The sequence below is a fragment of the Phascolarctos cinereus genome, unplaced genomic scaffold (genome assembly GCF_003287225.1).
Source record: "Phascolarctos cinereus isolate Bilbo 61053 unplaced genomic scaffold, phaCin_HiC Scaffold_4;HRSCAF=312, whole genome shotgun sequence".
Taxonomy (NCBI): Eukaryota; Metazoa; Chordata; class Mammalia; order Diprotodontia; family Phascolarctidae; genus Phascolarctos; species Phascolarctos cinereus.
The window spans coordinates 427,432,456-427,448,597 of record NW_027555847.1 but is presented as its reverse complement, the minus strand read 5'-3'; the positions used below and the strand labels follow the sequence as shown (position 1 = coordinate 427,448,597).

The window sequence follows — 16,142 nt, the reverse complement described above, 5'->3', positions numbered from 1 at the left end:
TTCAGATTTATTAGAATAAGAGTCATTTCCCAATTGATTAATGGTACAAAGGTATGAACAGAATGTTCTCAAGGGAAAAGACTATCTATAGCCATATGAAAAATGCTCCAAACACTACTACTTAGAGAAATGCAGATTAAAACAAATTCTGAAATTTCTACTTCTTATCCAGAAGAGTTACAAAAAAGACAAAAAGGAAAATAATCGATGTTGGTTGAGCTGTAGAAAAACACATACCATTGATGCAAATGAATCCAACTATCCTGCAAAGCAATTTGGAATGACACATTAAAAAGTTGCCAAATTGTTCACGTCCTTTGACCACACTATATACTACTTCCATGGCTAAAGCCCGAAGAGATTAAAAAAAAAAAAGAGGAAAAGGCCCTAGATATAAAGGAAAAAGTTGTGGTTAATTTATAACAACAAAAACTGGGAACAAAAAAATGCCCATCAATTGAGAATTGGCTGAATAAATGTTGGTATATTAATGTGAGATAATATTGTATTATAAGAAATGAGTAAATAGATGATTTTAAGAGATATAGAAAGACATATGAACTGATCCAAAATGAAGTAAGCAGAAATGAAGGAATATTTTAAGTATAACATCAATATTATAAAAATAAACAATATTAAAAACTTTTATAAATTGATGAAGAATGAAATTAACAGAAACAGGAAAATAATTTACAAAATAACAATGTAAAAATCAAAAACTTAGAGAGTTGTAAGAATTATAATCAATACAATGACCATTCATAATCCCTGGGGAACTGATGACCAAGATAATAAGTTTAGGGTACAGAGTGAGACAAAAATATTTTTGCCTACAGTCATTGAGGGAATTTATTTTACTTGACAATGCATATTTGTTATAAGTAATTTCTTTTTATTTTTTTTCCCAGAGGAAATGAGGGTGGGAGGAAAAATAGGACTCTGTGTGTGTGTGTGTGTGTGTTTGTGTTTTAATAGAGAGCTGGGTAGAGGTGGTGCTGTAAGTGTGGAATATTGCCTGTGCTTCACATGAGGTCACTATTTTACCTTACTGCTTGACTTTATTACAAGAGACCTCCCATGGAATAGGAGTAATCTGTTAATGTTTATAATTTAAAAACAAAGCATTAATAAAACTTAAAAACAAAAATCATATGGCCATATTGTAAAAGCAAAAGGAAATCCTAATTCTTTTGTATCTGTAAGAAAAAATGAGGAAAGTCACCATAACTTGGGTTGGACCCCCATGCTGAAATTATGACAGTAGATTAAGAAACCCCACAGACTGGGTAAGCACAGTGGAGTTTGTTATCTCTATTATTGGGGAAGAGTATCTACCATCAATTACGTCAAAGATCCATTTGATAGAGAAACTCTTTTTGCTTTGCTCTTTCACCCTCTTGATTAATAACCAGAGCTAGACATTCTTTCTTTCTTTCTTTCTTTCTTTCTTTCTTTCTTTCTTTCTTTCTCTTTTCTTTTCACATAGCTACTGTCAAGTTTTTGGTCTGAGGTCGGATTTGATCTCAGGTCCTGCTGATTTCAGGGCCGGTGCTCTATCGACTGCGCCACCTAGCTGCCCCCTAGATCTGTCTTCTAAAACATGTAATTTACTTCTCTCTTTTTATAGTCTTCCAAGTATAGTGCTTATAGTAAAAAATAATCTGGTTTCTCTTGATAATAGCAATATAAATGAAAAGGTTGATGATAATATTATACTCATGTTAGTTATTTACCCATCCATCCTTAATGCTTGGATTATCAATAGCCTGCTGGTTGGTCCCCCATCGTAAGTCTTTTCTTTGATCCAATTAATCCTCTACTGAGCTGTCAAAGTGGTCTACCTTAAGCACAGGTTTAACCATGCCAAACTCCTACTTAAAAAATTCCAGAGGCTGACTAACCCCTCTAAGATCAAATATGAAATTCTAAGTTTGAAATTCAAGGTCCGTCATTAACTCCACCTTTTCTAGCTTTCCAGTCTTCTTCAACTTCTCTTTCTCCAATGTGTACTTTGTGATCCAGTGACACTGGCCTTCTTGTTGTTCTGTGAACAAGATACCCCATCTCCACACTTTTGGCATTCTTACTGACTATTCTCCATGCCTGGATTGAACTTTCTCCTCATTTCTGCCTCCTGGCATTCCCTGGGTTCAAGTTCCAGTTCAAATCACACCTTCTAGAGTAGCCTATCCCAATTCCTCTTAATTCCAGTGGCTTTTCTCTATTATTTCCAATTTATCTTGTGCATATCTTGTTTGTACATAGTTTTTTTTTTATGTGTGTGTGTGTTGTCCTCTAGATTAGACTGTGAGCTCCTTGAGAGTAGTAACTGTCTTTTTATCTTTGTATCCTCAGCACTTAGCACAGTTCTTGACACACAGTGGGTGCTTAAACATGTTTATTGTCTATCTTGGGGGGGGCAGAAAAAAACAAATTTAATAATTAATCCACTTAGGATCCCTTCCCTGAAATATTTGAAGACTATGATAATTTTCCCCCTAAGATTCTTCTTTTCCAGGCTAAACATCCCATTTCTTTTATGTAATGTTCTTATGGGGCTGTTCCATGGTCCCTGACAGTTCTTCTTGCCCTATTGATATTTTCTAGCTTTTCAAAAATGTGAAGCACTGAGCTGTACAAAATATTTCATGAGTAGTAAGGACAGAATGCTACAGGTAAATAATGATAACATCTTTCATTAATGAAGCATAAGATTTCAATATTTATTGTTCTGGGGGTGGGATAAGGATTGAGGTGGTTTCCAGGCCATTCTGCTAAATCTTATTGAGAGCTTCGAGTCCAATAAATTCTCTCATCTGATACATGTTTTCATTTACCTAGAAAAGGTGGAGTTAATGAAGGACCTTGAATTTCAAACTTAGAATTTTATGTTTGATCTTAGAGGGGTTAGTCAGCCTCTGGAATTTTTTGAGTAGGAGTTTGGCATGGTTAAACCTGTGCTTAAGGTAGACCATTTTGACAGCTCATTCACCATCCTGAATATATCCCCTTGATTTTTTTTTCCAACCCAAGGATAGAACTTATGTTTCAATCTAATAGAGGTAGTATGATATAATGAACAAAGTACTGGTTGCTTTGACCTAAGAAAACTTAGGTCTGAGTGTAGTATCTGATACTTAGTAGTGGCATGACAGTTTGGAAGTAATTTTGCTTCCCTGTGCATTTTAGAGACAGAAAAAAATGTAAAATCAAAACAGTAATACTTGTATAATGTATCTCATAAGGTTTTGGTGAAGAACAGAGTTAATAAATTTTGAAGTGCTATTTAAGTGTGAGTTGTTTATTGTTGTTGTTATTCCTATTGTTGTTTAACATGGCTGTTTTTATGGAGTTTGGATAAAAATAGTTGGAGATTATATCACTCTCCTGATATTCATTTAAATTTAATGACCTGTAGATACTATACATGTGGATAATATGACTTTTGTAAATGAATACAAGTTTGTTATTAACTTATTTAAAAAAAAACTCACTGAAAGGATCTTTGAGAAGCTCTAGCCACAAACTGGATGACAATGATGACCATGTTTTTTATATTGTCAAGGTCTGGGTGCTTGAAAATTTTTAACGGCATGTACTTTAAGATTATGAGTATTTGGTATGACACCATCTCTTAATTTATCATTCTTAAAAATTTAAAGACAATGAGCATGCCAAATAGTTTGTCCTAATTCTATGTTTATGATTATTGTTGTTGATCTCATTTTTCTCCCAGTGGAGCTCAGATAGAAACAATCCTGTAACAAGTTGCTATCTTGATATTATTCTTTTATATTTATTATTCTGTGGACAATCAAGCAGGTGGATAAAGTGGGTGTTTTTTAGAGTTGAAAAAAGATATTAAGTAAGCTCTTATTATGTAAGCTCATCTACTGCACCAAGACTTCTGTAGCAGATAGAGTGACAGTAAGGATGATTAGTTCCCATATCTTCATTGATGGATAATTAGTAATCAAACAACCCTACAGTTAGACTCAAGAAATAAAGGATACAGAAGAAAAAAAACCTACCGCTGCCTTCATCTTTTTTGATGTTACTAACATTGTTGCTTTATAGTTCAGGAGAAACAGTCAGAGGAGCTGAGTTTGAATCTCTGCATATGATTAGAAAAGTCATTTGTCTTCTCTAGGGTTCCTTTATTTATAAAATGAAGAATTTTGATAATCTGGGCTTTGAGTTCACTTTCAGTTCCAAATCTGTGATGCACTAGTGATGCCTAGTGAATGTAGAAATGAGTGGTTAAAAGGGCACAGGGCATTATTGTTTGCATGTATGCATAATCAGAATATTTGAGAATGTATTTTTTCCAGACAACTCTTATACTACCTCTTGCATGACAGTTATTCAGACTGCCTTTTAAATGATCACATGATTAGTAACCCTCTTTAATAATAATAATAAAGCAATAAAAAATATGTACTTTTATATGACATACTTCTGTTGAGTGGTACACTTTATTGAGTTAGGTTCATAATAAATTTAAGTATTTATTTTAATTTCACTAAATTTTCCATTATTCCTTTTGTTGTCCATCTCATTCTCTTATCATATTCCCCTAGTATCTACTCTGTTTTTACTATATGTTCATTTTTTTCTTGTAAAATGACAAACATTCAAGTAGAACAGAGTTTATACTTCTTCCCTTTAGGTCTTTTTTTTTTTTAAATCTGCCTCAATAGAGAAGAAATGTCCATGAAATTAAGTACTTTTTCTTAAATACAAAAAAAAATGTAAAAAGGACCACCACCTAACAAAAATCTTTAGACAGAATTTTGCTTCCAAGCTAGTTTTCCCTCATGAATGTTCATACCAATTAATCATTAGGAATTAATAGAAAGTGTCTTATTTTTATGTCTCTTAATCTTTTGTGGACATTCTGACTCCTTACTTAGTACACACGAACCTGACAATATCTTTCTAAAAATACCCAAATAATAATATTCAATTCCTATCATCTAGTCATCTATAACCAAATATAGCTTATGTTAACCAAATTATAACTATTTTTAAAAGCTGTACGTTTTCTCTTGTCCGTTTAATATACCATATCATTCTTGAATTTAATTTAACAAAGTTCAGAATAAAGTGGTGAACTTTGTATTGAAAAGATGCCATCACAACTACTGAATCTTTGTTTTTACCATCTAAACGTTTTCTGAATAGTCTGACTTAGTTCCATGAGTCAATCTTTATTGAGGTGAAGTAGCTAGGTTTAATTTACATTTAATCCTCCATAGGGTCTGTAACATATAGTAGGTTGTTAATACTAGTTGGTGGATAGATAAAAGAAAGAATCTTCATAGAATTTTCTAATGAGCTGGCTATTTTTTTGCATGTTTATTAATAGGTAATGGGCAGTGGGAGTAGAAATTATTTCTAGCTCAGTGTTCTTATATCAAGTGCCAGGAAAAAATAGTTCTGCTGATAATTATTGGCTCAGTTACCAGTTCCTATGGAGGCTAGATCAGTATACAAGCCCCAACTTTGATTTTTTTTCAGTTAAGTTATGCACCAGTACGATACTGCTATAGCTTATCCTATGTTAACATTTTTCTCTAGGTTTTATTGTTGTTGTTGTTTTCTGTATGCATATCTTTTGACTAAATTGTAAGCTTCTTGAATATAACTACTGGTATTTATGCTCCCTTTGTATTCTCCATAATGCCACATGTATTTGAATGGTTGATTTCTTTCTGTCAGATTGTCCGAAGACCATTGTGACATTAGAAGTGGTATCTAGAACACTTGCTAAAATCACATCTTCTTTCTCCTTTGCCCTAGAAATTTAGCTCTTGTTGCCTTAATTCTTTGAAAGATATAACTGGATGCTCATAGTCTTACTTATATGTAATTTAAGTAAATAAAAAGATTATTCTTGGAATTTCAGAAAACAACAAAAGCAACTTAATGGTAAATCTTGTTTCTTAATTTTCTGTTCGTAATTTATTTTTTCTAGCTTCACTCAGATCAAGATAAGGGAGATGGATCACTCAAATATATTTTATCTGGAGATGGAGCAGGCACTCTTTTTATTATTGATGAGAAAACAGGTGACATTCATGCCACTAGGAGAATTGATAGGGAAGAAAAGGCCTTTTATACCCTCCGTGCCCAGGCTATTAACAGAAGAACTTTGAGGCCAGTGGAACCTGAGTCTGAGTTTGTCATCAAAATACATGACATTAATGACAATGAGCCAACATTTCCAGAGGAAATCTATACTGCCAGTGTTCCTGAAATGTCTGTTGTAGGTGAGTATTTATTTGATTTTTTAAAAAGCATGTTATGTAAAAAAGTATTGTCAAGAAAGAATTATCAAATAAAACATGATGATAAAAAATTTGTCAACATTCTAAGATAAATGTTTTATTCTCAGATTTCCTGAAGAATGAGAAAATGATCAAAACTTTATTACTTGAAAATTAGATATTATATTGAAGGGGATAATTTTTTTCTTTGCCTGCTTTGAAGTTAAGCAAATATAGTTACAATTACCGTAGAACTTTTTATAGATAAGGCAATCATTATCTACTTAACTCCTTTGTGAAATCATAGCCCCAATATATTATTACTATATATGGAAATATGCCTGATAGAACATAATAAAGAGATGATAGAGAATATTTCCTGCAAAATTTACTTGAGTTAATTAGATATTTGATAATACAGGTCTTGCTCTAGTATATAGTTTGGAACAGGGTTTTGTAACTTATTTCCTGATGGAGGTGGGTAAAATGCATAAAATCTGTTTCTTAGACTGATCTTTAAGTATTTGAGACCTTGAAGTTAGACAGACATTCAGAGCTATGGATTAGGGAAATGAGTTTTAGAGAAGCAGGATTGAAAAAAGGATTTATTTGAGATTTTTAAGTTTGCAAATTTTAAGAAGTTAGGAATTTCCTTACTAACAACTTTGTAGACCCCCAAAGCTAAGGACCTCTTATATGTATGAGTAGAAGTGTAAAAAAAACCTCATTTGGAACATACATATCCAACACTAATCATCATTCCTCAATATAGCAGAGTATTACGTAGTCTGAGACAGGTGTATTGAGAACATTTCCTCCCAAGAAATTCATTTAAGCTTATAAATCAAATACTGTAATTTTAGAATTTTCATTGCTGTAAATTAATTTATGAATTGCGTAGAAACTTCAAAGGATCCCCAAAATCTCTGAGCTGGAAGGTGTTTAAGGGCCTGTCTGGTGCTTCTTATGGTTGTTCTGAACAAGAATCCTCTGTACAACATACTCAATAAAAAGCCATGCCACCTTTCCTTAAAGACCTTTATGAGCCTAGTACCTGCAGATCCTGTTTCAAGTTAATATATGTATACATATATATGTGTGTATATATATATATATATATATATATATATATATATATATATATATATATATATGTGTGTGTGTGTGTGTGTGCGTGTGTGTGTGTATATGTGTGTGCACGTGCTTTTTTTTTGGGGGGGGGAAGGCAAGCAATGGGGCTAAGTGACTTGCCCAGGGTCACACAGCTAGTAAGTGTTATATGTCTGAGGCCAGATTTGAACTCAGGTCCTCCTGACTCCAAGTCCAGTGCTCTATCCACTGCACCACCCAGCTGCCCCGATGTCAGTATATTTTTAATTATTAGGAATTTTCCGGGGGCAGCTAGGTGGCATAGTGGATAGAGCACTGAACCTGGAGTCAGGAGGACCTGAGTTCAAATTTGGTCTCAGACACATGACACTTACTAGCTATATGACCTTAGGCAAGTCACTTAACCCTGATTGCCTCAAAAAAAAAAAGGAATTTTCCTTACATCATGCTTAAATTTTCCTCTGAGTATAGGAAAAGTAATATAGCTAGGAAGTGAGAAAAGCAGGATTTGAACACAGCCCTTACTTCTTGTTGGTCCAGTGTTCTTCCCAGTACATCATGCTATCATTACCATTTAAAATGAAGCACAAATCTGGTTTTAAAGAAATGGGTAAAACTGAATTTGACTTGATAATACTCTCAAAAGCATTTCCTTTAGAAGAAACCAATTGCTAATTTTTCTTGTGAGATGATGTCATTGGCCAGTTAAATAAATAAGATGATGTTTTTTACCAAATTGCCAAGTAAAGATTTATTTAAAAGGTCATTATGAAAGGCCCAGACACTTCAAATGTTGAATAAAAACTAGAGCTTTTGCTCCTCCTTGTGGTACTATGCAGAACTAAGCTGAATTTGGATACTTCAGGTACTTCTGTGGTACAAGTCACAGCTACTGATGCCGATGACCCTTCATATGGGAACAGTGCCAGAGTCATTTACAGCATACTCCAAGGACAACCATATTTCTCTGTGGAGCCTGAAACAGGTCAGGAACAAAACTATGCTTTTTTATTTATTATATAATCTTCGTGATCTTTATGGAGAGGAAAAAAAAATGAGAGAACAAGTACTAAAAATTAATTTGAACAGTGTAAGACAGGAAATATTATAGTGAATTACTGTCCTCAATGTTAAATAACTGTCAGAGATAGATAGATAGATAGATAGATAGATAGATAGATAGATAGATAGATAGATAGATATGTATTTTGCTTGGATATATTTAAAACTGAATTATGAAAATAACCTGTTGTAATATTTATAAAGCCCTTTGCAAACCTTAGAGCTATGTAAATGCTAGTTATTACTATCCTAATTAATGTTATTTTTAATTGCAAAGTGGAAATGGCTAGATAAAAATTATTTGCACTGAAATGGATTAGTTTTTAGTTTCAACACTATATAAAGTAGTCTTTTATGTCATCCATTCACATTAATGCTGTAGGATTACAAATGCTAGCAGTAAATAAAATGAAGGCCATGCTACAGAATTATACATATATTGAGAATGCAAATAACACAATAGCAATTTTTTTTTGTTTTTTTGTTGTTAAAGGCATCATCAGGACTGCTCTGCCAAACATGAACAGAGAAAACAGGGAGCAATACCAAGTTGTTATCCAGGCAAAAGACATGGGTGGCCAGATGGGTGGATTATCAGGGACTACTACAGTGAACATCACGCTGACTGATGTTAATGACAATCCACCTCGATTCTCCCAGAGTAAGCTGCCTTTAATAGTCCTGCATTATAAATGCTTTAGAATAAAAGAATTAAGAAATCTCCATCTGGTTTAATTTAAGAAAAATCTAGATTATAGGGTACTTGTGAATGAACGGCTTATGTACTGATTTATTCACTGTTATTAAACTAGAAAATTAAATGTTAGAGCCATGTTTCATTCAGAAAATAGTTTTATTCTGGTGGCATAGCCTCACAAATATATTGTGCTTTTTAGAATTGTCTGTGAAAATAGGATTGTACTCTAAAACCCAATTCTTTCAATTATTGAAGGATAATTTATTTTTTCATTAGGAAGTAAATCAGGTCATAGTTTTCCAGGAAAGACAAAGGGACATTTTACTCTCTACTTAAAAGTTTAATCAGGAAGACCCTAACTCTAGGGAGACCTAGCTCAAGGAAAATCTGTTTTGACATTGTAAAAGTGATATGCTTGAAATAGCTGATTAAAAACTTCCCAGTACAATCTGAATGGTATTTTAAACCACTATTTTGACAGTGTAAGTATGTCAAACAATAGGTATTATATTTTAACTTTTAGTAGGTGTTTGGGGGGATGTATAGCCATTAAAATGCTCCCTTTTCAGTAGCATCAACAAACTTCCAGTCTATTGTAGACACTTTGTATTATGTTAGGATAGCAAAGCCAGTACTACTCAATTTGGTACAATTTTCCTAACATTTTAACTTACTAGGTTAGTGTGCATGATTCACTGGTATTCCATTCCATGTCAAGAGGTCTAGAGGAAGGCCCCTAGTGTACTGGATTGAATAACTGAAAAATTTATAGGAGAAAATGAAAAAGAGTCACCCAGGATGAGAAGACCTGGAGAATTTATGGAAATGCCTATATGGATAGATCTGAATGAATGAATTGACATATTAATGAAGTTAATTAACATCATTATATGAAAACTAGATTCTCATAACTAGTGCTTTTACCCTCAGTGGTGTTTCTCAAGTGTTAAATGTGGGATTCCTCAGCAAAAATTACATTTAATATACAATATACTACTAACAAGAATATTTCTAATAAAATTATTAATTATAGATAAAGTTCCCTTAAGTGACCACTTACACAGAGGTCTTGGTATTAACTTTCAGGACTATGGAAATTTATAGATTTTTAATTAGAAACCATAGAATGAAAATTAAATGTACTTATTTTTTAAAAAACTGAGTACATATGTATAAAACTATGTTTATCATTCACCTACTCCTCTTTTTGACTCCACCACAATTATTTTTATCTCTTCCTTACTTTGGATATGTTACTCTCATTTACATTCACATATTTATAATTGTATGTGTTGGATAGAGATGCAGTTCAAGATATAAGGCTTATTTCATTTGTCGTTCCAACTACTGTTCAGATTTATTCTTGACATCCCTCTTGCCAAGGGTTTGTTGGTATAGCTGTAGTTCCAGTATAATGCATGCATCTGGCTTATCTGTTTATCTCTGCAAGTAATCAGGATTTGCTGAGTCAAATGAAGAAGAAAAGAGGTATTGATATTACCAGTAAGAACAATCCTTTATTTGTTATTACACATGTAAACTCAATCAGACACCTCCAAATAATCTTGCACACATATTTTCCTACTCCTGACTTCTCAGTTTGACCTTGTTGTCAGTAGCCTGTGAACAGAGTGGGTGATGGTACAGGATAGAAGGAGCTAATTTATTCATAAACATTCAAGTATAAACTATTATTTTAATTTTAAAAGGTATGATCTTGCTAACGAAATGTATTTTCTCTAGCAACATTCTCATACTTGTAGAAGAATTAGATTTTCCCCAACATTTACATACATGTAGAGTGAAGACAGTTCATGTACAAGAAAACCAGCTAAACAGAAAATGAGCAGATAAGGCCAGCCAAAATGCACGGAAAAGCCTGATTCAATAAGGTATTAAGAAGAATGGAGTTCAAAACAGAGTTGTATTTTTTTAATAACTGCTTTATTTATTGATGCAATCTTTATTTTTTGTTTTCATATCAGTAGCCATAGGAACCTTGCCTTAACCTCAGATTTAAGATTTTTCTCTCCCTTCTGATTTTTCATATATGCCACGGTATAAACTGACATAGGTATAATTGAGTAATAAATTAGAATTTGTTAATAATAATAGTAATAGCAACAATATTTATGCTATTACTAGTAATAAAAATTTGCATATTATTTCCAACTGTTAATTTCGTATAGATTGATTCTTTGATGCTCCTAATACCTATGTGAAGAAAGCAGAGTATAAATTTTATTTAAACATAAAAGTAAAGAGACCAGTGGTAAAGAGACCAATGCTGAAAAACATTCAATAGCTTTCTAAATATCACGAGTAAAAAGTAGTATAATTCAAACTAAAGCCCAAATCATTATATTCATTATTCTCTCTACTATTAGAAGGTGCTTCCATATCTTGCATTATCAAATGAAATAACATATTTGAAAGTGTTTTTTTAAATAATAAAGAACTTTACAGATAATTAAGGTGTTATCATATGCATTTATATGCACATAAACATATGGTTATTATAATTATTTTCTATTACATATAATTTTGCAATTTCTAAAAGTTTTTTTCACAAATATTATTTCATTTAGCTCAAGAATCTTTTCAAGAGGCCAGTTATTATCACTATTTTTTTTCAGTGACAAAACTGGAGTCCCAAAATGTGAAGTTCCTCGTGCAAGTTCACAGAGCTAAAATGCCAAACTACGTATTTGGAGTTCAAATTTATTGGCCTTTTCATTATAATGTACTGACATGCTATATAATATCTAACAACCTCACTGTGGAATTTAGTATAGGGTTTCATTTCTATAAATATGTACATGTGTATTTATATGTATATAAATGAACATGTAAAAAGGAGAAGGAAGATAGACAATCAAGCCAGATCACTGTATTTGGATTCTGAATACTTGAATTCAAATTTCACCTGATACTGACTACCTGTATAATCTTGGGCAAGACAAACTTTCCTGACCTTGATTTCTTCATCTGCAAAATGAGGGGCTTGGACAAATGATCTAAGGTTCTTTCTATTGTTAAACATTATGATTCTTGATTTGGTAGAAGGTAAAGGGTATCTGAAGACTTTTAGCTTTGTTTTTCTTCCTCATTCCTCTAAGAGGGCACAATGAAAATAATAGAATTTAATATAAGATTTTTTAGAGTGCATAATGATAGCTCAATTAAAATTCAATTAGAAACATTTTTTAAATGAAGTTGTCCTGGTTATGGAGGCTGTGGAAGAAGAATTTCCTGATTCAAAAGAGGTGAGTTAGTAGGAATTGAAGTTGAGAAACAAGAGGAGGTAATTCTGCATCAGGTAATAGATCTCTCAGAGGTAGATCATAACATACACTCTAGCTGAGAAAGTGAGTGCACCCATGGAGATCACTGGAGAGTGAAATGTTGACTTCATTGCTCAGCTTGTGGCTATGTGAAGCATCCACATCCTGTGGTGAGAATGTTCTCTGCTCATGATCCAAAATGCATTAGATGCTGAAGTTTAGCAAGAAGGCAAAGAATATTCTGATGAGGTGTGATGATAGGAAATTCACATTTTGTAATATGTCAATTCACCCTAAATTACACTTAGAAGTTCCTGACAATAAAATATGCCATTTGAGTCAAACATCTATGCCAATTAAGGTATGTGTATCAATTTTACATTTCTTTGAGAACAGATGAACACAATGTTCCCTAATATGATCAAAGGACCATAAATTAATCAAAAAGCATTTAATAAGTACCTACTTTGTATTAGGCACTGAGCTAGGCACTGACCATACAAAGACAAAAACTAAACAGCTTTTGATCTCAAGAAGCTTATATTCTATGGGAATAAAAACATAGGCATAAATAAACATGTTTAGCATGTGATGCAGTTAGATGGTACAGTGGATAGTGTTGCACTTGGAGTCAAGAAGACCTACGTTCAATCCCTGTCTCAGAACCTTGCTAACTGTATGGGCAAGTTGTTTAACCACTGTGAGCTACAGATTCCCTTTTATAGAATGGATTTAAAAACAGAATTGTAGTAGCACAGAGGAAACATGAGCTGGGCAGATCCAGTGTCATTTCCTTTCCAAATGTTCTAACAGACTACCTGTTCTCAACTAAACTCACATGAGACTGATCAACCACACTTTACCTTGAAACCAGCATCATGATGTCATCAGTCCTCTTTGAAAAGGAAGGATGAATTAACAACAGCAGCAGTGGTAACACCTGCCTCAGGATTGTTGTGAGGATCAAATGAGACAACAACAACAACAACACTTTGCAAACTTTGAAGTGCTACACAAATCATAGTTATTATTATGATCACTATCATTATTATAATTAGCAGCTAGTTGACTTAATGGGTAGAGTATCGTACTAAAGTCAAGAAAACCTGAGTTCAGATACCACTTCAGACACTTAATTGCTATGGGACCCTGAGTAATTATTTAAACACTACCTACCTCAGTTTCCTCATCTGTAAAATGAGGATCATAATAATAATATTTACCTCCCAATATCATGAGGATATGAGATATTTATAATTCACTTTAAAATGATATATAAATACTAATTTAGTATTACTGTTCTCACTGTAAGTTTGATGAAAAAGAGCACTGAATTGAACTAGGTGGCCTACAATTAATTTTGTGACAATAATTATTGCTATTAGAAGGTTGTATCGTCATTAATAGGATTATTAGTATCTTTCTAGCTGAGATTTTTAAACTTGTAGGTCTTCTACAAGGAGTACCCTCCCTAAGTGTTGAGAGGATGATAATTATTTATAATTTGCCATAATTTCAAAAGTTCATTTTTTGGAAGTATGGAGGGAATCAGAAACTGGTCTTTGAATGACACTTCTAACAGAAATTTTGTGACCTCAGGAAATTTGCATAATCTCTCTGAGCCTCAGTTTCCTTATCTGTAAAATGAATTATCTTCTACCTACAGAAATGTTAGAAAGAACATGATTTGTATTCCCTAAAGAATTATAAAAACAAACTATTTCATGACTAAAAACCTTCTATCAATACAGCATTATGACTAAAAATCATAAGTAGCCTTCAAAAATGTAAATCTGACAGCAATTTCTAGTCACTGGAAACAATATTTTGGTTTGTTTTGGTTTTGTTTTGTTTTTCTTCTCACTGTTAATTTACCTAAATATAGGATTTCTATTCACTTTCCAAGAAATTCTTTTCAGGTCAGTACTTCAGGTAGTGAAAAGACAAGTGTGATAAATTTTCAATCCTAAGATAATGTTTGAACGATGATATGTGAAGGCTGGTGATATTATAAGAATGTTTTCATTCCTAAGAAACAGTATGCAAAAGTTGTGACTAACCATTGAAGAGTGTTGGAGAAACTCTCTCCACAATTAAATAAATATGAGATCTTATGGTGTTGTGAAAGGAACTCTGGATTTGAATGCAGAGAGACTCACTTCAAAACTCAATCCTTTCCTCCCAAGACCTGTATGATTTTTGGAAAATTTCAGTCTCTCTTTGCTCCAGTTTTCTCCTTCACCAAATGAGATAGTTGAACTAGATGACCTTTAAGGTCCCTTTAATTCTAAGTATAGGATTCCACTATCTTATTCCGATTCAGTGATAATTTTAGAAAATTAACAAGTGAAAACTCACCTCAAAGGCAGTACAGAGAGAATTTAATGTTTCCTTCCTTTCTTTCTTACTTCCATTTTTCCTTCTCCATTTCTCTCATTCATTCATTCTTTCTCTCTTTTCTATCTCTTCCTTTCATTTTTTCTTTTTCTTTCTATGCTTATGTATTTCTTCATTGATCCATTTATATTTACTAATTTGTTTATTCATTTAATCATTCATTGTTCATATTATTCATTTGTATGTATTTACATGCTTGTTCATTTATTTATTTAATTTTATGTACCTATTTATTTACTTATTTATTTATTGGTTTAATCATTCATTCATCCTTCATTCCTTTTTTTCCGAATCAATGATTCCATTGGTATAAACTTTCTGCTAAGGAAACTCTGCCCAACAATATAGATTGATTATAGATACTATAAATTTTTGAAATTTATATTATCAGAAAATTGCCTGAGGCCATGAGGAATTAAATGACTTGTGCAGGATAAGAAAGCCAATGTGTTTCAGAGGCAGAACTTGAATTCCTCGCTGTGAGGCTGACTATTCTCTATATCATGTTGCCTTTTCTGTGGAGGCGTTGGAGGATGAGAGAATTTCAAGACTTCCTTAGATATAAATCTAACATCATTTTCAATTCATTTAGTTCATTTTTCCCTTTGTATTGGGGAGAATTGTGATTGATCAGGAAGGATGGAAAGATTTAAACAAAACTATATTTTATAGTTGTTTTTTAAGAAAGTACAAATTCATTTGGAAAAAAAGTCATGGAAAGCGAGTTCAAATGCAGAGTATCTGAGTGGAATTTCTAGTCATCCTAGTCATCCAGGGAGGAGACAAATGAAGTACTGTATCTCATTCTATATTTATTATATTCATTTAACTGGATTCCACTTCCCCTTTCTAAATGTAAAGTATTTTCTGAATTTATACCTAGAGTCTGGGGAGAAAAGGCTGATTTCATTTTCTTTTCTCTATGATTCAATTTCTACTCTTTTCCTCCAGGAACTTCCTACAAAAACTAAGAACAAACAAATAAAAATTAAGCATTGTTATAGTTCAGAAATGGATTGTCAACAGATACAAATCAAGTTTATTCATTTGTCCTCCTCTTTCTATTTTTTCAGTTCTAGAAATACTCAACTGAGTAAATAAGAGACTCCAACTCCTCTAACCAGTAAAAGTGTTGAGGATGTTTTAATTGTCTGTAATCTTGATTAAGAGAATATAATATATATATGTTATACTAGCATCTAACTTCTCGGGACTTTGGCTGCCCCAAGCTACCTCTTTTATAAAGTCATTCTGACTATAATTCCATTCTCTGCCAAGACGTGCAAAATAATTGCAAAATTTCCTTTACCAGTATGAAAAAAA

At 32.7% G+C, this 16,142-nt stretch overlaps 1 protein-coding gene across 1 annotated transcript in view; it reads left to right on the top strand.

The window, feature by feature from the left end:
* CDH10 (cadherin 10) overlaps positions 1 to 16,142 on the top strand; it is a 266,340-nt gene that overhangs the window by 183,201 nt on the left and 66,997 nt on the right. Inside the window, exons 3-5 of the mRNA XM_021000532.2 lie at positions 5,978 to 6,272; positions 8,245 to 8,364; positions 8,935 to 9,102. Of these exons, the coding sequence (XP_020856191.1) occupies positions 5,978 to 6,272; positions 8,245 to 8,364; positions 8,935 to 9,102 (583 nt within the window). The remainder of the gene's footprint in view (positions 1 to 5,977; positions 6,273 to 8,244; positions 8,365 to 8,934; positions 9,103 to 16,142) is intronic.